This window comes from Alosa sapidissima, chromosome 9 (genome assembly GCF_018492685.1).
Source record: "Alosa sapidissima isolate fAloSap1 chromosome 9, fAloSap1.pri, whole genome shotgun sequence".
Lineage (NCBI taxonomy): Eukaryota > Metazoa > Chordata > Actinopteri > Clupeiformes > Clupeidae > Alosa > Alosa sapidissima.
Genome location: NC_055965.1, coordinates 24,908,249 through 24,931,146, shown reverse-complemented (window position 1 = coordinate 24,931,146; position 22,898 = coordinate 24,908,249). Strand labels below are relative to the sequence as shown.

The 22,898-nt window shown below is 38.3% G+C and overlaps 2 protein-coding genes across 8 annotated transcripts in view; both read right to left on the bottom strand.

The window, feature by feature from the left end:
* LOC121719458 (GTPase IMAP family member 8-like) overlaps positions 1 to 22,898 on the bottom strand; it is a 130,188-nt gene that overhangs the window by 71,427 nt on the left and 35,863 nt on the right. The gene's annotated exons all lie outside the window — the stretch shown is intronic.
* LOC121719574 (GTPase IMAP family member 7-like) lies at positions 2,994 to 13,716 on the bottom strand. 5 transcript variants are annotated; one of them, XM_042105326.1, is made up of 6 exons: positions 13,566 to 13,716; positions 12,938 to 13,041; positions 12,739 to 12,766; positions 12,154 to 12,189; positions 6,193 to 6,269; positions 2,994 to 3,976 (listed from the first exon to the last, which is right to left on the bottom strand). In XM_042105326.1, the coding sequence occupies exons 5-6, from the start codon at positions 6,215 to 6,217 to the stop codon at positions 3,141 to 3,143; spliced, it is 861 nt and encodes a 286-aa protein (XP_041961260.1). In that variant the 5' UTR covers positions 6,218 to 6,269; positions 12,154 to 12,189; positions 12,739 to 12,766; positions 12,938 to 13,041; positions 13,566 to 13,716; the 3' UTR covers positions 2,994 to 3,140. The 5 variants fall into 5 exon arrangements, with proteins under 5 accessions (XP_041961260.1, XP_041961258.1, XP_041961259.1 ...); XM_042105324.1 differs by lacking the exon at positions 12,739 to 12,766 and adding an exon at positions 6,720 to 6,829; XM_042105325.1 differs by lacking the exon at positions 12,739 to 12,766.

Genomic DNA, 22,898 nt, shown 5'->3' with positions numbered 1-22,898 from the left:
AGGTGCCCTGCTTAAGGGCACTTCAGCCGTTCCTACTGGTCGGGTTCGAACCGGCAACCCTCCGGTTACAAGTCCGAAACACTAACCAGTTGAACAGCAGTGTATTTAAAAAGTTGAATTTCAGTTCTAATACTAGGGAATGTATTACCTATAATTAGAAAAAGGAATTAGGAAACCACTTGTCTGGCTGCCTGACAGATGTCACGTATGCTTCTGGTATTTGTAGCCCTCAAAGTACATTCAGGTCTCGTTTTAACACACATTGTGTGACAGATGTCACATACAGCATTCTCAGAAACTGTTTACATGTGACTACAGTGACATTGTCATCTCTTATGGCTCTTGTGCCACTGTTTAACGATTTACATTTACATTTATTAATTCAGTAACTAATTAATAATTTTGAGTTACCTGTATAAACACAGTTCTTCTCAAATTTAGAAACTTAAAAGTGATGATCTACTTTCCTTGAAATTTTGAGGCAATCAGTTTCCTAACTTTTTTTATTTTTTTTTTAAGTTTCAAGATTCTAGATTAAGGTAGCCTAATTAACAGTCAGTGACATAGACAACTCTATGTGACTTCTATTTTCTTCTGCTATATGCGACTGTCCGTGCTGCACACCCCTAATCAACATGACTCCCAACCTTGGCTGAAAGATTACAGAAGCTAGGTTTAGCTGTGACAATATAACACATACTATCAACAGTTGATGCTATTTGTCACAGTAGAATTTGCATTTGAAAGCTTGGTCATGTTAGGCTAGTTGTAGTTGCCAGTTTGAGAAAGGCCAGAGAGTAGGCCTACGGACACACTGTAACCACACCATTATAACCAGAATCAGACACTGAACAAGAAGAGAAGCAGTATTAGTCCGGAAACTAACTTTTCATGCTTTAACAGGATGTCTCTGAAAGATTAGCTGATAAATTGCCACTTTTGTGACATTGTTGATTGTTGAGATGATGCATGACTCATTTAGTCAAGTCAAGACATTTTTATTTGTATAGCGCATTTAACATGCACAGAGTGCAACCCAAAGCGCTCCACATATAAGACATTGTCATTGACACATAGACCAGGGGTGGCTAACCAGTCCAGCATGAAGAGCCAAAAAAAAATTCCACACAACTCAAAAGAGCCGCACAACAAAAAAAGATGCCTACACTAACAGCGACTTAGGCCTACAGTTTAAATAGATCTTCTCTTTTTCATTTTAAGTGAGACACTTGGCAGATGCTACAAATTACTGTTTTCAGGAATGAGTAGCAAGCAACAAAGATATCTGACACATCACAAATTTCCTATTCCTAAATGACTTATTAGCATGAGAAATGCTCCAATGTAACAACTGATATAATGCCAATGTGACCGTCAAATGTTCCGTCAGTTCAGTAAAAGAAAATACACAAAAAGAAAAAAAAACGATTCTGCTTCTCTGACTGACGTCTATATTCATGGGTTTCATCAGGCCCCTTTCCACAGGTGTTTACAATCATGCACATTGATTATGAATGCAGACTGCATGGTGTTTAATTAATACACCTGTGTAAAGGGACCTGATGAATCCCATGAATAGCCTACCTTTACGTTGTAGCCTACTTGCAAAGGTCAGTGCCTTTGGGAAATGTTCAGGTTTGAAGCTTTATGCATCAGTTAAGTCTGGCATACCAAGTAGGCTACCAAACTAACGTGTAGAACACGTTTTTTAACGGTGTTATTTTGGTTACATTGACATATCAACCAGAAGGTTATGCTAGCCTACAAAAAAGATTAATCCTCCTTTTGAATGTCCGTGTTCCTCTTTCTATTTAGGCTACGCTTAGCGTCAGGGTTTTCCTGATTGCAACAGTAGCATTACACCTGGCAAAAGAAACAAACGTGTCCGCTTCTTTTTGGGCTATATTCCTATTCATAACATGATGGTAAAATTATTTTAATTTAAACATTGCAGCCTAACTATTGGCATTATGAAAATAATTTTCATTTACCAGAAATATAGGCTATTTCAAAAAATAAAAAAAACTCTAAATCCAAGAGGTGAGAACATCAGTTGAGCAGCCTCGAGCCGCAGGTTCGCCACCCCTGACATAGACTAACAAAGACAATAGATTTAGATTTCATTTAAACATTTCTTTTCCAGAGTATAGGCATGTCTAAAATGGTCAAATCACATGATGATTCCTGTGCACTCCACACTGACTGTAAGACTATTATTTCTCTGTACTGCTGTCCCACAGTCAGCGTAAGATGCCAGCAGATGGCAAGGCCAAAGCATATTTATTTATAGAGATCAATGCATCCACATTGATCGGTCAAAGTGCTTTGAAAATGGGCATACTCACATTGAAATTGGATTAAAAAGTGTATGAAAGAACATAAAATATAATAATAATAAAAATATTTTAAAAAAAACAGCTCAGTCCTGCAAATCCTTTCAAATGTGCTGAAATATTTTCACCTCTCTCTAGCTTGCAGCCTTCTCTGAGTGTCACTGCTATCTAGCAAACATGCCCACAACACACAAACACGGGGTCTTATCTGTACAGTCTCTGCTCTCGTGTCGTCGATTTCTCTCACCACAGGTTTATTAGGTGATCTTCACCTGTGAACAATATGATGGTGTCTTTAAACACATTTTTCCAAAGTTGTGCTTATTAAACTTTTCTATTGTTGTTATTTCTTCGTTCATAGTCATAACCAGTAAGGCATAGGAACCAGGCAGCAGAACACCAAACATTTACCTCTCCTCCTTTAGTTGCCCAATAGTATTTTTTGTATCAAAGATCAGTAAAAGTATTAGTATTAGTAGTAGTAGTAGTAGTATTCAGTATTCGGAATTTTCTTTTTACAATGACAAGTACTGCCCTTTTTAGACTTTTAGGGAACATGGAGAAACAGAGGGACTCAGTCCTAGATACCAGTTAAACTGTTGTAAAACCTTTCAAATGAGCAAGACATTTTATACCAGGGTTAACATGACACCAATGAAGTCATGGCAGATAATTAGATTTTTAATTTTAGAACACAATTAGAAAATACATCAACTTAGGTCACTGCTATGATATCACATCAATACTAGTGCATTTCATGCCATTTTCAGCTGGTATGTTAAAAACTGTAAATATCAGATTATCTTATTACTTAGGTTTCCAATACCAGCCAGCTAGCTTGGAGAGAATACCTGCACCTGCCGACGCACCTGCCGTCACCACAGCAGGGACAGCAATCTCCTCAGCTGCTACCACAAGAGCAGCAGCTGGGCCAGCTACCACAGCAAAGCCTCCTGCTGCTCCAAGAGCTAATGTCCCCAGTGTGTTTAGACCTCCTGCAATGTATTCATCTCTCTCCCTGGCCTGCTGCCTCTTCTGGGCCTCTTCAAACAGCACGCTAGTGTAATGGCCCTTGTTCCATGCAACCATTTCATCAATTTTCTCCAACAGTTTTTCAACCTGTGAGGTATTGCATTCCTTCATGTTATCGAAGACGACATATCTAGTCTTGCACTTGTCAAGAATCTCCTTCATTTCAGGGTCGTTGATGTAGTCCTCCACGGCCTTACGCAGCTGATCTTTGAATGTGAATAGTATGATGGTGTATTTAAACGCATTCTCCCCAAAGTTGTCATTGACCCACTTCACAGCATTCTTCTCTTCTGCTGTTAGTCTAACCCCAAGTCTCATAACCAGTAGAAAGGCGTGGGGACCTGGCATAGAAAACACCATACATCTATCTATTTCCCCCTTCAGTTGCTCAGGAGTCATTTTAGTGTCAAAGATCCCTGGAGTGTCGATGACTGAGATGTATCTTCCCAAAAGCTTTCTGCTCTCCCTTGTGCATGCTATGGTTACAGATGCAAGATATTCTTCATCATGGAACACTTTCTCTCCAAGGATAGTGTTGCCAGTGGCACTCTTGCCTGACCCAGTTTTCCCCAAAAGAACAATTCTCAATTCAGATGCCATGCCCTGATTATCTGAAACAACAACAACAAACATAATTATCACCATCATCAGTGGTAGTAGTTGTAGTAGTAGAAACAACAAGTCATACTCCTGGCCTGTACAAAGCCTGGTCTGATAATATGAACAGGGTTAATGTCCTTGCAGATGACAAAAACACACAAATTATTTGAATATTAACTTAAAAAAATATTTTAAAGGCTATTATTATACGGCTCTTCACAATGCTAGTAGAACGCTCCATTGACTTGAATGGGATTTCCCAACGTTCTACGGTAAAATATTTTCATGTAATTACCGCTGCAAACATATAATTACCGCTGTCAATGGCAACGGGTTTTGTGCTGCTGATTTAAGTTTTTCATATCATTCCGCAAGTAGTCCGGTCACTTCTTGCATTGGAACTTCATTCAAAAGTGAAAGCAGATGGTTGATCAGCTGTGTTCTAAAGATTGTTTGATTCAAGTTCAGCGTGTGTTGCGAACTATTCATTTCTCAGCAAAAGCCACAACGAAACGGTAACAAATAAATGTAAAGAGACATATCCTGGAGTTTATTTTTTCGTTTTGGCAAGTAGCCATATAATAAGCGGGATAATGTATTTTAAAATAAGTCCTGACAGGGCGAACCGAACCGGTCTTGCTTCGCCCTTAAGGGACTTATTTTCCCAATAATGACCGGCGTTCTATACATTATCCCTTACCTATCTGACACTACTTTATGTTTAAAAAAGATTTTTACAGGCTACTTTTGAACACTACACACAGTATTGACATCCATCACCTGATCTTTGCTGCAGGGGTTATACTCAACCTTTTCAAGCCTGCTCAAAACCAGTTAGGCAACATGCTTGGCCAGGTAATAGTTTCCATGGTTGCCTTTGATTATAAGGTGTTGCAAAAGCAAATTTGATGTAGAAGTAATGTAATGATCATAAGGTGATACGATTTAGATTCATACGGCATATGATTACAGTATATTATTGCACAGTTGTGTTTTCATGACACATTTTCAACACTGTCATTATAGTAGTGCCTTACTGTTACTAAAGACATGACACTCCTTTTCTAAACTAGCACAGTTTATCTTTCACCAATTCATCTGGGTCAAATTACCTCAGTTGTAAATGAATAAGGATGATTTAAGCATTAAGAATCTTCTTATGCTATTTAATGTTACTACTGGAACACTATGATTTGTAATCTACAGTAAATGGCACTGGTACCACTGTTACTTACTGCTACTGAGAGACTGAATCCAGAAAACTGAGTCCAGTTAAACCTGATTCAAAGCTGTTTCAATCGTTCCATATACACTGCTTAAGGGAACACTTCAATCACACATTGGATCAGTACTCTGACATTGTTTGATTTTGGAAGAAGAACTGTCAGACGGCATGAAAATCATGTTTGATGCCTTCATTAATATAGTTTGAGTAAAGCTACCAACTTTGTGTGTGCTAATTGAAAGACATTATTTTCAATGATGTGATTGTCTGTAAGGAAGACGTTGTCATACATGTGAAAAATATGCATAAAACATAAATGTGAAATAATTTTGATAATTTTTAATGTGTCATAAATCATAGATTTGAATTAATAATGCACTACAACATGTGTTTTATATACAGAAATGTAAAAGATATGATGTGATTCGGCTTGAATATATAGTGGTCAAAAGTTGCTATTTGTTTTATTTAATACCATATTCAGCATACCATAACTTGGCAAATATTACTCTCTGGGCCACATATCTTTGTATTCGAAAACAGCTACAGTCGTGCCCTGAAAATGTCGAGCATCTTGCATGAATTGTTCAAACGTCTGACCCAAGGAACTTAGTGATTTTAAAGAACTGCATTTTATCAGACTAATGACCCTGTTCTTTTAAGCCTCCATATCTCAGAAAATAAAGTAGACACAAGCTTAAACTTTTGCACTGTAGTTGCAAATCCAAGATGGTCAGGCGGGAGGCGTCTGTTGATTTGACACAGAATGACCCACTATATACCATATAATTAGCGTCTGCCTGGTCCAAGTGTTTGATATGAATGACAGAAATAGGTCCGGGGAACATTTCATTATATATTTATGTTTCCTGTAATTTATATATTTTTTTATCTAGGTAGTGATAAAAATGCTGGAAGGTTTCAATAAATGTGGTTTAGCAATTGTGAAAAACTGTAAGTGTTCCCTTAATTTGTTTTGAGCAGTGCATATAGTTTTCTTACCTGAAGGATGTTCTTTTCTGTACATTGTACTGTTTTAAAACAGCCAAATAATCCTCTACACAGGTCCAGAGTACAATCTAAAGGTAACCCCCCCCACACACACAAAATCAGTTATATTAATTGTAGTGAGAACCCCCTATTACAGTGTTCAATTTCAATTTATTGTGCTTACAGAGCACCAAAACATTACACATGTATCATGGCGCTTTACAGAATGTAGACAATCAGAGAAAAAAGAAAAGAAAGGAAGAAAATAAAAGAAAAGAAAGAAAGAAGGCCCATGGGTAACAGGGGCAACAGGGGCAGTAGAATGCAAGAGAGAGGCCCATGGGTAACAGGGGCGACAGGGGCAGTAGAATGCAAGAGAGAGGCCCATGGGTAACAGGGGCGACAGGGGCAGTAGAATGCAAGAAAGAAGGCCCATGGGTAACAGGGGCGACAGGGGCAGTAGAATGCAAGAGAGAGGCCCATGGGTAACAGGGGGGAGGAAAAACTCCCTAGAATTGGAGATACATATAGGAAGAAACCTCGAGCAGATCCATGTATCCATGACAGTGTTGTATCCACAACACACTATAACACTGTTGCATTCATTTAATTTCTGGATTCTTCTCTGTGCTTACAGTAATTATTAGGGCTGTCAAAATAACTGATTCATTTTAATTAATTAATTTGAAAAAAAAAACAACTGATTAAAAAAATAGCGCAGATTAATCGATTCTGTATGACCTTTGACCCTAAGCCGTTCTAGTCAGTAACCATTAGACTGTAAAATGAAGGAAAGAGAAGAAAATGTGCTGCCTACAGTAGATCATTGATTGGAACATTTACTTTTAAAATGGCCTGATGGTGTTGATAAAAATAAAGAGTTGATTAAAATAAAGTCCTCTGCAATGTCTGTAGCAAGGAATTTGCATATCACCGGATTTTGTCAACTCTAAAGTCGCACATCAATGCAAAGAAATAGTGTTGACATTGAGGGGAGTGTTAATTTATTTGCATTGTGTCCCCTACTGTAGGTTATATCTGTGGCCTGAAATGCAATGAAACTTCTTCCCGAAGCACTTTTGAATTTATTTCCTCAACATATTAGGTCATATCGTAGATTATTATGGCCATTATTTGAACAGTGAAAATAATAATAAAAGAGTTTTTGAACTTTAATGTCACTAATGCTGATTATTCAATGATTCATTTGAATTTAAATATTTAAAATACTTTCACAGCAACAATTATATATGCGATTAATTTAGATTAATTAATCATAGAGTATGTAATTCATTTGATTACATTTTTTAATCGATTGACAGCCCTAGTAATTATTCTCTGTCATTGGTTCTTCTATTTAATGAATGGTTACACACAAGACTCCTGAAGAATGTGAACCCTGTAGCTGGTCATGGAGATACCTGGCCAGTTATTAAATTACTAGTCTCAATGAATGGACTCTGCCTCCTTTCACAGGTGTCACTGTTTGCTGCACACACACGCATGCACACACTAGGGCTGGAGTGGGGCACTAAAATATACATACATATACAGTATCAATAGCACAAACAAAATGTATACCAATTTAAAATACTAAATCTATTTGTATAACCTGGATGAAGATCCAGATTATGTTTCTTTGTGAGGAACTTCTCCATCTGTTCTAAGGCCAGCCAAGTCTATGCATTTGGTAAGGACTCACCACAAAACAGACGTGCTCTGTTTTCATATATGGTGGAGCACCTAATCAATCGCTATTAGCACTTCTCTTCCTCTGTGTTTGCATGATAGCTTAGGCTACTCCAACTTGACTTTTCCCTCACTCTTCTAAAAAATATGTAAAAAATATGTTCCATATATTAAAAAAATATGTTCCATGGTGTGAAAAGGAGACCTCTACTTTCCCCTAAATATGTATTTTTTTTTAAAACTGTTAGAAGACTGCCTTGTGCAACTACTTGCATGCACTCACCTTTTACCTCTGTGTTTGAACGGTGTCATTTTGTTGTTTGGTATGTGTCTATGGGCCCTATCATGACATTCAAAGTGCATCGTCACTCGTCAAAAGTCTATTCAAATTTAGTAGGATGTCCAGTTCACATTGGGAGGGGTTTTGTTATCAAAAGTGGAGCGCATGGCGTTACAAGGTGTTCCTAGGTCTTTTAATCAGTCATATGGGTGTGTTTGGGGCGTAACATCATTTTAAACCAATGAGAATGACATCTGTCATTCCCTTTAACGGCGCAACGCGCGATATGTCAAATAAATGCATCGGTATTTTGGCCTTCAACGGCGTAACGCGCGATATGTCAAATAAATGCATCGGTATTTTGGCCTTCAACGGCGTATTTGAAGGAGGCTGCTTGCGAGACCGTATGAAATAGTCATTCTTAAACCATGCTTTACTAAAACCTAGCATAGCCTTCACGCATTTGCACTCGTCTATTATTTGAACTCATTGGCAAAGTGAAACTAACTTCACCAAGGTGTCAGTCAACGAAAACAGTTATATGCAGTTACTTTCACTATTGACTGACAATGGGTTACCATCGAAAACATAGGCTGGAAAAAGCAACACTTACCCTAATATTGCTCAAATGACTGAATAAAACAACATTTATGCTGCAGAGGAGTTGCTTATTATATCTCGTGACAGTGCGTCTTCAGCTGTGCTACATACGTTTCTCTCGCCTCTCCCCTAATCACTTTTAACCGTCATTACCAATTTGCAAATGATGGTGAATAACTACTCATCATGAGATGTACAGTATTTCGTAATATCTTTATTCTAATTATGTTTCCCATTGTAATCGTGCAATTTGTAATGCTTTGTATGGACGTGCGCTGGTGTGCGTTCATGAATGATAGACGGATGGTGCGTGCACCTGCCAATATGACTGTTGACATGCGCTCTTAAAATAGCATATGAACAACTCGCCATTGACTTCTGACCAGGTTTAGGTGGTGTATGATAGCGATTTTTAGACAACGCGCTAGTCCCCACCCTAGGTTGTTAATTGCCACACCCCTGGCGCAATGTTTCAAAAATAAACGTGCAAAATAGCGAATTAAGCTTTGCGCGGGTGAATAACGAGCTTTACGCCATGTGCTGGAGCCCAAAATGCAGCCCTAAGTCTTGTGTATCTATGTGTCCTCATATAGGGAAGATTTTAACAGGGATATTGGTACAGACCATCAATCACCCTTCTATGTTGGTTTAGCCCGAGTCCTGATTGGATAATTGGCTGGCCTACTTAGACAGGCTCATTTCACACACGGAGAGTCTTGTGGGAGAGTCTGAGGAGTGAGGTTGTAGATGAAGTGCTGAATTTATTGCGCAATTGGAAGTAAGAAACCGGTTGGTTAATTTTGTTTTGTTTCGTCGTAAAGTCTTTTTGTTTGCTATTTGTTTGTTTGTTTGAAAACACTGTTTTCGCACTGTAAATAAATCTGCACTCTCCACCAAAATCCATGTTTGCTTGCTGTGTCTTCACCCCATCATCACTTCACCTCAGTGAGTCCTAGCCGCTCATTCTGCATGTGGGTATGGACCGCAAGGACCGTATTTTTCACACATGGTAGCATGTTCAAATGTATCATGAAAATTTGTTTTTTGTATTTTTAGTTGGATATTGGATGTGAGAAGAAAAAAAAAATGGGTGTTCCATAACGGTGCATTTATATTAGTAGTCTGTGAAATGAATGTCCCACACTGGGAAGCATTATAGTTTGATAACTATTTGTGTAGCTGTAAAGTGGTTAAATGAAATCAGAATCGGCTAAAATTGGTATCCCCCAAAAAAATTGCAATCAGTGCATCTCTACTTTTGTGTCATCACACAACTTTACCCTTTATGAGTTGAAATGGTAACTAATTCAATTGTAGAATAAACTAGCAGTAACGTGCAAATAATAAGCCATTATGATTAGACCAAATGAAATTGCTAGACTATTAGAAAGCACCTGATAGAGCTGGACATTGAGGTCAGTGATATAATATTAGGCCTATCTCTTGTGCATCAGCCAAGCTGTCTAAGTGAAAAACAGAAAAAGTGGGCTGGTCTTGGGCCTAAAACTCCCGAGCTGAAGAGGCCCCACTCCGGCCCTGGCCTACTCCATACAACCAGGAACGGATTTTAGCATTGTGCAGTCCATCATCAGCTGCCAACAAAACATAAACAGCCTTAAACGTTCCCTGAACTCTGGCACGAATCAGACATGCTGACACTCCAATATGGAATTTAAAGACGCTGGATTTCTGCTTTATTTTGACAGCTTTGTAGGCTAAGCAAGCTAATTCATTGAAATGTCCCACGCATTAGGCATTGAAATGTCCCACGTCAGCACCCGGAAGAGTTGTGAGTTGTGGTGACAGACTTGTCGAAATGGTAGCCTGAGTTTCGGTTATTTGCGAGAAAGGTCTTTCATAAACTATCTGCAATTAGGGTAAAGTAGGCTACGACGAATAGCCTACACACTGGTCCGTGTATGGCGACCATGCACACAATAACGTCTGCGGGCCATAAACATTCGTCTCATTGCAGGAAAAAATAGGCCTATATTTTAAATTAGATTGGACTACGTCACTTAAACGTTTTGAGAAGAAAATAACCAAGTCTGAATTATAAAGCTGTTGCAGCTCTGTTTTCATTCATGCAATAGTCTACCTGTTCCGGATCAGTGGTCGTGCTGCGCATCGTAATACTGTGTAGATGTAGGCCTACGTCGCCAATTTGTTGAACGCAATCGATGGTTAATAAAGTCTAGAAGTATCTCACCTGATTTTTAGGTCCTCTAAATCGGGTAAACAGGCCGTTTTTCCTCCCTTTTCCTTCTTTTTCTCTTCTGCCTACTGACGCCCCCAACGAAACCGAAACTAGCACTGTAGGCCTAGGCTGTATGAGTCCGTTTACGGAGAGCCGGGTCACTCCCTATTACAGTTTTTTTCAATAGCTAACAAGCGCTTATACTTCAGATACTTTTTTATAAAGTCTTAACACAGACTCACACCTACAAAACACAATTGGCCAAATGGATAATTTTCTTCTCAAAAACACATTTTGTTAAATATATAGGCTAGGGCCTACTAACACATCTTTCTCTGCACACACTAACTTTACCAAAACACTGGAAATCTGACTCAAAATGAATGTTTCCGTTTTACAGGTATTTGCATGCAATTTTTACACTACATTTCTTGGTTGGGAACTGTATGTCCACATGTAATGTTCACATTCAAAAGCATTCCAGTAAAAAGCCTGTAGCCTACTACAGGAGGTACAGTAGAAATACTGTTTACAGTATGATAGAACAGAAAAAGTTTTACAGTGTTGCTTACAGTGAACAAAATATCCATGAAACACACAAGAGCAATCTGAACAAAAAACAACAGGGTTTTTTATTTTATTTTATTTCCTTTCTTTTTGGTTTGACCTTTTTTGTATCCACAAATGTTGTTTTGCATTGAGTACATTAGTGTGTAACTGATTCAAACATAACCAGGTCATATTATGGATGTGTTTGTGATATGACAAAATAGAGTTTTGCGTGTAGTGTTTTGAAAAAACGGGGCCTGTTTTCAAAATTGTGCTTAAGCAATTGGGAACAAAAAAAAATGTAATTAGAACAATTTAACTCACAGCGTAATTCACGTTTAAAAGAACACAGGAAATGCATTTGCATGCCCTTTGATTAACACTTTCTAACACTTGTAATTTTGCTGCTTAATTACTGACCTAACTAGTTGAAGAGTTGTGTTGAGGATCAGCTGGTTTAGTGAATGTTTGGAACACACATTTTGGCTGGACTTGATATGTTTTGATCCTGGGAACCTGTTCTCTTACACAAATACTGCAGCCATCATTAAGAACCATGTGCATCAAAGGTCCTTGGCCAGTCACTTTCCATGAATCAATAGGTTATTTTCTGAATATATAAAAAATAATATTTGAATTCAAAAACCAAAATATTCACTTCCAGGAGGTGTAGACATGCTATTTCTTCTCCTTCCTAAAATAACAATACACAGATGGTTAAATAGAACGGAATGAATGCAGACTGTCTTTGATAAAAAAAAAAAAATAATATACAGTATAACACAGTGTCTTCATTAAAGAATTCTGTCCTCTTGACCAGCAGAGGAAATGCCTTTTATCACACCATGGAATTGTCAAGGAATATGCACTAAATGCAAACATAAACACACTGCAGGTTATGTATTTTGCAAGATGAAAATCAGTCACAAATTCAGTAATTCAAGCAATTCAGTAAATCAGTTGGACTGCTGTGGATCTATATAGTACTTTGACTATGACAGTATGATTGTTTTTATGACTGTCACACATGGGCAATATCCATTTCTCATTTTAATGCCCCTTAAATCACATACTTTAATTTATTTATATACAAGCAGTTGGTAAGACATTTCTATAATATTAATATACAAGAGCAGAATATGTGATGTGGTTCAGTGTGAAGATATTGTCGGCAAAAGTTACTCCCACTTATCCTAATAGCTTTTTTTTTTTAAGCAAATATGAAATGTAAAACCATTTTTACAAAGTTTGGTGGATGGCTGGCCACAAAGCTACAATGAAACAGAAACAGAGCTGTTCCCTCCTTCATATGCAAATCTTGGTTGCATTAATCGTACATAATCATTCTTCAGTCATTGTAATTTCATGGTATAAACTTTTACACGATTACGGCATAGTATGTTATGTGATTATTTTAGCACTGCATGTTGTTAAGCACTAACCTGAACGTCTATGAAACTCCATTGTGATTACAGTAGTATATCCTATAGTCTCTCATGCAGGTGTGCATGAGAGGCAAAACATCTGATAAAACATTTAATTGCTCCTACAAGATAAAAAAAACCCCAGTAATAATATTTCCACAATGTGGAATACAATCTCAACAGGAGCAGCCATGTGTCTTGTGTTTGTCATGTCATGCTCTGTCACTATTCAGACATTTTTATTCATGTAATATTTAAAGGAACCGTATGTAGGATTTTGGCCAAAACTGGTACTACAATCACTTTCAAAATACTGTAGAGCGGTGTACACCGCAGATGTGGTAACTAGAGCAGAGCTGGCAACCCAGATGCTGAAACACTACTGACTTTGTGATTACTAGATAGGTGGAGGGTGGCGGATCAGGCTAAAACACAAATATGTAAACATCAACATCAGTTGAGGGCTGCAACTTCACTTTTTTAAATGACGATATCCTGGCCGAACTACTGTTGTCAGTGATATAAGTATTTGAAATTAGCATGATTTCCTAATGTCTAGTGACAAATCAGGGCCATTTTATGATTAATTGAATTACATTTCTTACATACGGTTCCTTTAAGATGGTACTGGTCGAACTTTACTTACATGAATGTAGTTGCCCTGATCAAATGGCACATACAGTAAGTTGACATTCCCCCAACCATCAGTAACAACTCTTGTTGTCCATGCAGTGTTCAATCCTAAAGACGGTACTGAATGTACGGTTTGTACACTCCAAAATGGGTGTGCCACATATCCAGTGTTTCCCAATCCAGTGCTTCCTTAGTCCAGTGCTTCCCAAAGTGTAGGCCACGGCCCACTGGTGGGCTGTCAAGGTATTGCAGGTGGGCTGTGAGAGCCTTCACGTGAATTTAGTGGAAGAAAAAAAAAATGTATGCGATGACATAAAAACACAATTCAGGGCTATTAGGTAAAACATTTAATTGAAAACACCAACACCCATAGAGGCAGACAGATTTCCCATAGAGGCAGGCAGATTTTTATTTTTCAAGGCCAGTTATTTCATGGATCCAGGGTACTATACATCCTGATAAAGTTCCCTTGGCCTTTGGAATTAAAATAACCCCACATCATCACATACCCTTTACCATATCTCACGATTGGTATAGGGTACTTACCATAAGTTCATCTCCCAATGCAAATCAAACCAGCTATTAGGCTAACTGAACTAAAACCATCCGAATCTCTAGGTATGTTGAAGGGGTATGTGAAGTAGATGTAGTTAGAATAAGCATTATGACACACACTTTCCTTTCACAATATGTATTATATTTTACTGTACTGAAAGTTAGGTCAAGGGTAGTAAACGTTTGAGATATATATGATGATTTCTGAATCGGTTCCCACATGCCTTATCAAAAGCTGACCATATGTCCAATATGTCACAGTTACTCTTGTTTGCATGTTTCATCATTGTGCACTTTATATTGTATCCATGTTGTAAATTTAGTCATAAATTAGCATTCATGTAAATGCAATTTATAGTTTTTTGCATTGCATTGCTTCCACTTTGTACATGTAGTTCAAGTTTAAGAAGATTTGTTTGTTTTCTATTTGTATACTATGCATATTGTGAGTATAATCTGTAAATAATATCTGTGTTGTCTTTGTATTACCTTGTTTTCAGAATAACCGCCAGTTGGATCTAAATTGTTTGTATGTGGCAAAATAAAAAATAAAAAAAACATTAATGGTTCTCTGTGAGAACTCAAAAGTGTGTTCTACTATCATGGAGTGAATTGTCCAGTACCTATCTTATAATCCCAATAATGTCTTGAGTCACTCCCATTATGAAGAAATAAGTTCTGTCCAGAAATATGTCAAACCTGTCAAACCTCTGTCCCACCAGATTTTTAAAGGTTAGCTGCAGTTCATTATCTGACCACAGTTTTACATGAGGCAATAGAGAGGGCGCTGTGGAGCTCCTGTCAGCAGAGATCATCAGGCCCATGACACAAGTGAGTGGCTAGGGACACCATGGAGAGGCATACTGACATACTGACATACTGACAAAAAACATCATGCACTTCAATTCAATGGAAAGTTTCATAACATCATTTCAGGAATTGGGACAAAGTGTATAGAAGTACCAAGAGGCGAAACTCAATAGAAAGTTCCATAGCAACAAATGTGCCCATGACCGAGCTGGGCCTCCGCCATCTTTGACTGCAGGCAACACAGCTATCATAGAACTTAATGATATCGGTCCAGATTAGAAAGTGTCTTCCGGTATTAAAACAAAATTCTCTCTAACATTTTCTCCTACCCTTAATTTCTCAACTGACATAAACCATGTTGAAAAATATGATGAGTATACATTTATTCATAATAATTTAGGCTTCAACCAGTTTTACAGACAGTTGATTTTACAAAGCTGAGCGGGGCACTTTATCAGTTACTTTAAAGTAGCCTACAGTTAAGAAAATGGATCTATTTCTGAGAGGAAAAATTCCATTATGTTGTAGATTAAAATCCATTGTAAAGTCAAATTTTGTAGACCAGACAAACTTGTTGTAGACCTGACAAGGACCTGCCAGGTTAAATGGACATGATCTGTAGCCCATGATAGCCTACATAATATAAGGCCATTGACATTTAATTTGAGCTGTAAATATATGTTGTGACTTATCTACAGTATTCAACAATGGAATAATCTCTTTACATGGGTGGAATTTTTAAATTCTCCTCTCTTGATCTGATTGGAAATTTTGTCATATCAGGCTGAATCTGATCGCTTGAGGTGTTTACATGAGGCATTTTAATTCTGATTAAGCTATTACTCTGTTTGCGATCATATTAAACGTGTCCATGTAAACGGGGCTAGTGTTTATATCAAGGTTAAATATCTGTGGAACTTTCTGTCCATTTACCATCCAGTCCTCCAACCCCAATCATGCATTCATCAACCCAGACATCTATATACAGCAATGTATTTATCTATAAACGTATCTGTCTATCTAACTGTTTGTCTGTCTGTGCCTATACCAGAGAATATAAGACATGCCTTTCCTCTTATCTCAATTAAATTAAAAAGTGACAGATGGGCGGGACTTCCGGTTGATTAAGGCGGGACTTCTGGCAAGGTATTTGATTTCCGGTGAGGGCGGGACATCCGGGTTTTGAACTTGTCATCAATGGAGTTTGACAGGTTGTTTGAACGCTGCGGGGTGTTTTTGTATGAGTCATGTGTCTGGGGGAGGGTTTTTTGTGTGTGTGTGTGTGTGTGTGTGTGTGTGTCTGCGTGGAGATAGTGAATTTGACAGTTTTGTAGGTTTTAGTGTCATTTCTGTACTTTTTATGATCATTTTGTATGTTTTTTTAGGCATTTCGTGTTTTTGGCCAGGGGCGGGGGCTTGTGTGTGTGTGTGTGTGTGTGTGTGTATCCACGGGTGTGTGTGTGTGTGTGTGTGTGCGGCCATGAGGTGTGGGTGTGCAGGGTGTGTGTGTGTCATGAGGTGATCATGGGGTGGGTGTTGTACACGGATGTGATGGTCATGGGTGCGCGTGTGTCCAGGGGTGGGGGGTGTACACGGATGTATTGGTCATGGTCGGTGTCCTGTTGGGGGATGTCCTGGGAGTGTCATGCGCGAGCCATTATGAGCGGTGCTGTTAGGGAGAATAAAAGCGGTGTAAAAGTAAAGTATGGGTAAAGATAGCAAAGTAAGCATGGCTATGCGGGTCCTAGTAACGAGCGGCTAAGTGGGGGCCTCTAAGAGAAAACATTAAGAGAATGTGTGTACATGGGTGTGTGGGTCTACACGGATGTGTACGTGCGGGTGTGTACATGGGTTTGTGTGTGTCTCGTGTGCTGGGGTTGCGTGGTGTGTGTCATGAGGTGACCATGGGAGTGTTATGCCTAGACAATTGTCAAAAATAAAAAATGATCCAAAAATATGTCTGTATAAAAAAAAAAAGGTTGGCATCAACAGAGTTTTAAATTCAAATTCATCAAGATTTTCATCAAGTCATTGAAAAGAATAAAATGTATCAGACAGCAGAGCGATGGAGAGAGGGTAGGGGCTGGACCAAAGGTCTGTGTGTGTGTGTGTGTGTGTGTGTGTGTGGAGAGAGGGTAGGGGCTGGACCAAAGGTCTGTGCGTGTGTGTGTGTGTGGAGAGAGGGTAGGGGCTGGGCCAAAGGTCTGTCTGTGTGTGTGTGTGTATGTGTGTCTGAGAGAGGGGGCGAGAGAGAGGAGGGGGTTTGTATGACTGTATGTATGCTTCAAGTTTTAGTGATATGAACCTGAATAAAAGAATTAAGGATGTGATGATGCCAAGAGCCTAAAAAGGTTTCAGTCATGTGTCTGTGAACTAAAATAAAAAAATAAATCCTTAATTTAAGCTGAACTTTAAGGTTCAGGGTCATGCATGTCTAATGTCATGGCTCCAGGGCCCTGAGGGAGTAGGTTGTGTGTGTGTGTGTGCTTGCATGCTTGAGAGTGAGAAAGAGAAAGGCTGGAATGTTTAGTCATGTTTATGTTTTTAGGATGATTAAACTGAATGTATCAAGAACCTTCTTTCATCTATGTTTCTGTGAACTAGAAGAAAAAATAAATCACAAATGTAATGTTCTGGGTAAGCGTGTCTAACGCCATGGCTCCAGGGCCCTAAGGGGTAGGTTGCAAGTGTGTGTGTGTGTGTGTGGAGAGGGGGAGAGAAAAGAGAGAGAGGGTCTATGTATAGGTACTTTATGCTGAAGGATGGGTGTCTATGTGTGAGTGTGTGTGTGCGTGTGTGTTTATGAATAAAGATTGGGGAGGGGAGACTTGCTGTACTGTAGGAACGTGGTGGAGCTATTGATCAATCTAATTATCCATCCAATGATCTGTAGACCGGTCACTGGAATTCATTTAACACTCATATTGTAACTTCATATGTACTTTGCACTCAGAGACCACCTCCTTTTTAAGTTTGTGAGGTTAATGAATATTTTTTTACTGTTTTATCATTAATAAATAAAGAGAGGGCGGGGTATACCAAATGAGAAAGTCCATTATATCAACAAAAGAGGCACCAACGGCAAGTAAGTTGAGGGTTTACCTGTACTGGGTCAGATTATATTAGTGTTATATGCAGATTTTGTCATAGTCAGATGGTGTCTCTAATAGGATATCATGAAATAAACTAAAAGTAACATTTTATAATCAATAATAACATTTAAGAGTTAGGAGTGAGTCAAATAATTAAAAATTTCCAGTTTCATCCGCACACTTCCTTCTGCTTCACACCTAATATATTCAATATATTCTTCCCTTTTTCATGGCACGGAGGGTTTTTTCCCCCCACAGTAGGTATATCTAGCTATATCTATTGCTTGAACTCTAGCATCAAAAATATTTCACAGTTAGCAAAACCTTAAAACTCAAGGAGCAAAACGCTTTGTCCATTATGTTTTACCGTCTAGGCTGCAGACACTACCACGTCATCGCTCACTTATTTTAACGACACCTGATTTCGACACATAATCTAACCTAAACAAGTGTTGCTGTTATTATCATTAGGCTATATCTTATCACAGTCTGACTAAATACATATTGATAGAATACATTGTGTAGTTGTTTGTAAGAGACATCGTTGTTAGTTGTGACAGATTCTTTCTGAAAAAAGATATGTGCTGTTCTTTCGTAGATGCTAAGTATATTAGCTCATAGCATGCTAAATCATGCTAGCATTAGCCAGTTGATAGGTAAAGCAAAGATTGTGGGTAAAGTAAAAGGGCTCTGCTATATTGATCCGAAGTGACGTTAGCCATAGTCACCATGCATCATTTACAGTCCTACTTGTTTCAAATGGTTTAATGTAACCAGTGATTGCCGCCATCATCGTTGGAACTTCATTTGAATACACTTAAGTCACTGGAGAAGGCGATGTTAAGTTTCATTAACGTTAACTCTTGCTTAGTTTTGCGAATCGCAATAAACGCCACCTAGCCTGCTAGGTCGACAACCTCGATATGCCCATTTATGAATCAGCCCGACAAATAACGTTACTTGTGTTTTAGTGAACACATTATTGGACCATAGCTTAACGTGAGGAGGGATTCAAAATTACAAATGGCCAATTTGCTTAGTATGCTCAGAACAGCGGTATCTGCAAATGCGTTAAGGTATTGTTGTTACCTGCGAGTGCACTGCTGGAGAAGCATTTTGCATTGGTATGATTTGATCAGGTCTTGCCAGTGATGTGTAAATCCTCCCGTAGACATACATCATTTCAAAATAATACGTCTAAATTGAAAACTGTGACAACTCATTGATAGGCTCTCTCAATATGTCTGTAATCGTATGCCTTTACCACAGGCTTGCTAGTCTTTCACCAGAGAGGGTGCTCCATTATAAATCAGAAATGTAATATTGCAGCCTTCATGTCAGCTGTAAAAATATGAGAACATGGACCTACTACATCAGGATACAGTAAACATTTCACACATACTGTAATCAGGAAGCTACTTTGCTGTTCAGTGTGTGATGTGTTTAAAGTGGTACTACGTTTAAAGAAACATTTTTATTCTTTGTTTCAAGTGCATAAGAAAATACCACATTATGATGTTGATGGTTATGGTTACCCTTAACAAATACAAAACAATATAATACTTAAAACAGGGATCAATCAATAGCCTAATGAAACAAACAATGAAAATGAGGGGGGAAAGCAATAATAAATAATAATGCCCATTCAATCAATAATATAATAACAATAACATGGTAAGACTACATTAAGGAGAATATCAATAATAAACAATGTCAAATTAATCAACAGCCTATAATGAAAATAAAACAGTACTACTGCATACAAACCATAATGTATAAGAAGTGCTTAAAATACCAAAAACTATCACACAGAGCACTGGGCAACTCATTTCACCAACATGGAACCACTGAGGAAAAGAGTCTTGAATTTGACCTAGCGTTTAAGACTGGTCGACACAACAGACGCTCATCAGAAGACCGCAGTGGGCAGTTGGGGATGTATATCTTGATCATTGAATTAAAATAACAAGGAGCAGATCCAGTCAGTGTCCTATAGGCCAAAGTGAGAGATTTAAATTTAATTCTGGCTACTGTAGGGAGAGTAACTAGGAGAGGAGTTACGATGTGTCCTCTTTGGCTGATTGAAGACCAGTCATGTTACAGCATTCTGAATGATATATCACACAAAAGAAATAAAAAAAAAAACATTCAATATTGATTTAGTATCAACCAATAATTATTCTGATATTAATATTCTTGTAACGTCTACATGTTTGTGTAGGCTACAGTTAAATACTAAGCAATGGCCTCTGACTTAAATACCAAGGCAGTTAAATGACCGTGATATGGTATAGTCTACATAATACACAGGACTACACAAAAAAGTGAACACATGAAAAAGCATCATCATCTCAGTATACCCATTTAAAATAGGCAAGGATACGTATTTAATAACATTTGGGGTTGCTCACAGTTAGGGTTGCCAACTTTCTGATATGAAAATAAGGAAGGGGGGGGTATTGTACACCGGCATCCACTTCAGTTAGTGGGGGGGGGGGGGGGGGGGGGGGGTATTGAAATTATGTATGTATTGTACTAAATAGTGTATCATTTTACAAAATTGTGAGCCATTATTTACTAAAATGCGCACATAATATACTACATTCTATAGCCACTAGCCTACTTATTTTCTATCTGGTGCAAAACAAGAATCATTTCGATGCAAAAACACCTCCAGTACATTCAGCCATCACCCATATCTTACCTGCAAAAAGGAAAGTTACAATAAAGTTAGTCAGACAATTTTACAAAATTACAAAGCATCTAATCAGGCACTCAACACCACTAGTAATACCAATTAATTAAATATATGTGTGCAATAAACTTCACAGCCTACCTAATGTTAACTACACATTTAAATATGCAGTGTGAATGTTATTAACTTGCGTCAGCTTGAAAAATAAAACGTTATCAGTATGACTGATCATGGACGTTAGATGACAAACTAAGGTCTTTCTCAAATGTTCACCGATATCCCTGGGAAGTGACTGGTTCTTGGCGTAGTGTTTAATGCAGGCGTTTCATTTATCGATCATTCACTTATGCGGTCTACAACTACCGACCTAGCTTCTACCGATCTATTTTTTACAGTCTATGCTACCGACCTACCATCACAGAAGTAGCTCTAACAGAGGTGTCTGTCGTTAACGTTAGAAAAAATGCAACGCTGGCAAACTGGCTAGTAGTTACATTAACATGATGGGTTAATGAGGTCCATGCTTCACATTACGTTAACGTTAACTTGCGTTGCTTTATCACATCATACCGTTGCTTTATCACATCATATACTGTACTGACTGTCTAGTGTTATTAATCCCCATGTACAGTCAATGGTTACTCCATGTTGAGATGGCATACATTAAGATTGAGATATTTGAAAACAGCAACAACTAATAAAACAAAATCATGCATTGACTGTTACGGGAGCTGTGTGCTAATCTTCACTTCAACGACTAACCTCCCGTTAGCCCCGTTAGCCTCCCGTTAACAGTAACGTTAATGTAGCTGCTAACGTTAGCATGTAATTCGCTGTCCGTATTTCTGTTGTTAATACATGGGGCGTGTTTAACTCGCTGAGTGGCAACTGACTGGGCGTGCCTGACCGCGACTCCTCTTCACTGCGCATGCTTCAAATTTTGCTGCGCAGCCGCACTTCAAATTGGCTCCAAATTTTCCAAGATGGCGTCGCCTCGGCGGCTTGAATTCAAGGGGGCAGGCGAATTCCCGGAAGTAGGAGAATCGACGTAGGCTGGAGGGACCACCTCTCTGCTAACTCCCATAGAAGCCCATTCATTCTAGGATTTTTTTGAAATACCATAACTTCATATAACATATATCCTGTGCTGATATTGTAGCTTCTGTGTAATCCACATAAACACTACAAAAGGCAAAACAGACTCCACTACCTCGTCCGTAACGTTGGTTACCCGTAAGAAGAATGGTTAGCTTGTTCGGTTGGAGGGAAGCTAGCTTTGACGTAATCTCTCTTTCACGCCGTAGGGAGATAACCGTATTGTTTGGATAAGAAGTTCAGTCCACCTTACTGTCTATGACGGTAACTCATAAGCAAAACCTAGCATACACGACCGTATGTTAAGGTAAAGCATTACACAGAGGCAACCTAATAATAATAAAAAAGTAAACCTAATTTTAAAAAAAACGTCAGTAATCATTTCAGAGGTATTCGATGGATTGACCGTAGGTCGGAAAAGTGGAAAGAAGATTAGCTTCAAGGCTATAACTTTGTTTTGTTTTAGCATGACTGTTTTTGAAGATGATCATGTATGGTAGCTTCAACATTAACACGACTTGGTGAGGATGATATTAATAATAATACAAAGTTAAGTGTGAGTCTGCGCAGTACTGGGGGGACCAACTGAAAAATCGTTCTATTTAACTCGGTGCCCTCCTATTGAAAACGACGGAGTCTGTTCGTCCATTTCTTTTACTGTCTATGCTTCAATTCCATAGAACACTGCAGAATGCAGCCACACTGTCCAGTTATATATACAGTCTATGGTTTAAACATTATCAGATCATATGATGGCTGAATGGATGGATGTGTTATGACAATGTGATATGTGGTATGGTTTTGAAAGATCTGAGGTGTAGTGTTTTTTTTTTTTTAAAGAAAAAGAAAAAAATCCAAATTGAGGGAATTGCCGGCAATTGAATATGTTGCAACTATTGAGGTTTAAACTTGGAAAAGTACAGATTTTTGTAAAATGCTGCGACATTTAGAAATTCAATTAGGGGCAGTACACTTACCGGTAGTTACATTTCTAACCATCATTCTGGTCCTGGATCTTATAAAGTCTCCTTTAGCCAAATCCCAATAAAAGTTCCATCATCAAGTTTGTAAGCTGATATTTCTAACTTTTCTTCTTCAC

Bases quoted from the DNA above. Each gene is read 5' to 3' on its own strand.
- LOC121719574 (XM_042105326.1), bottom strand. From the start codon at position 6,217: ATGTACAGAAAAGAACATCCTTCAG. The intron at 3,977-6,192 runs GTAAGAAAACTA...TTGTTGTTTCAG, and splicing joins CAGAAAAGAACATCCTTCAG to ATAATCAGGGCATGGCATCT.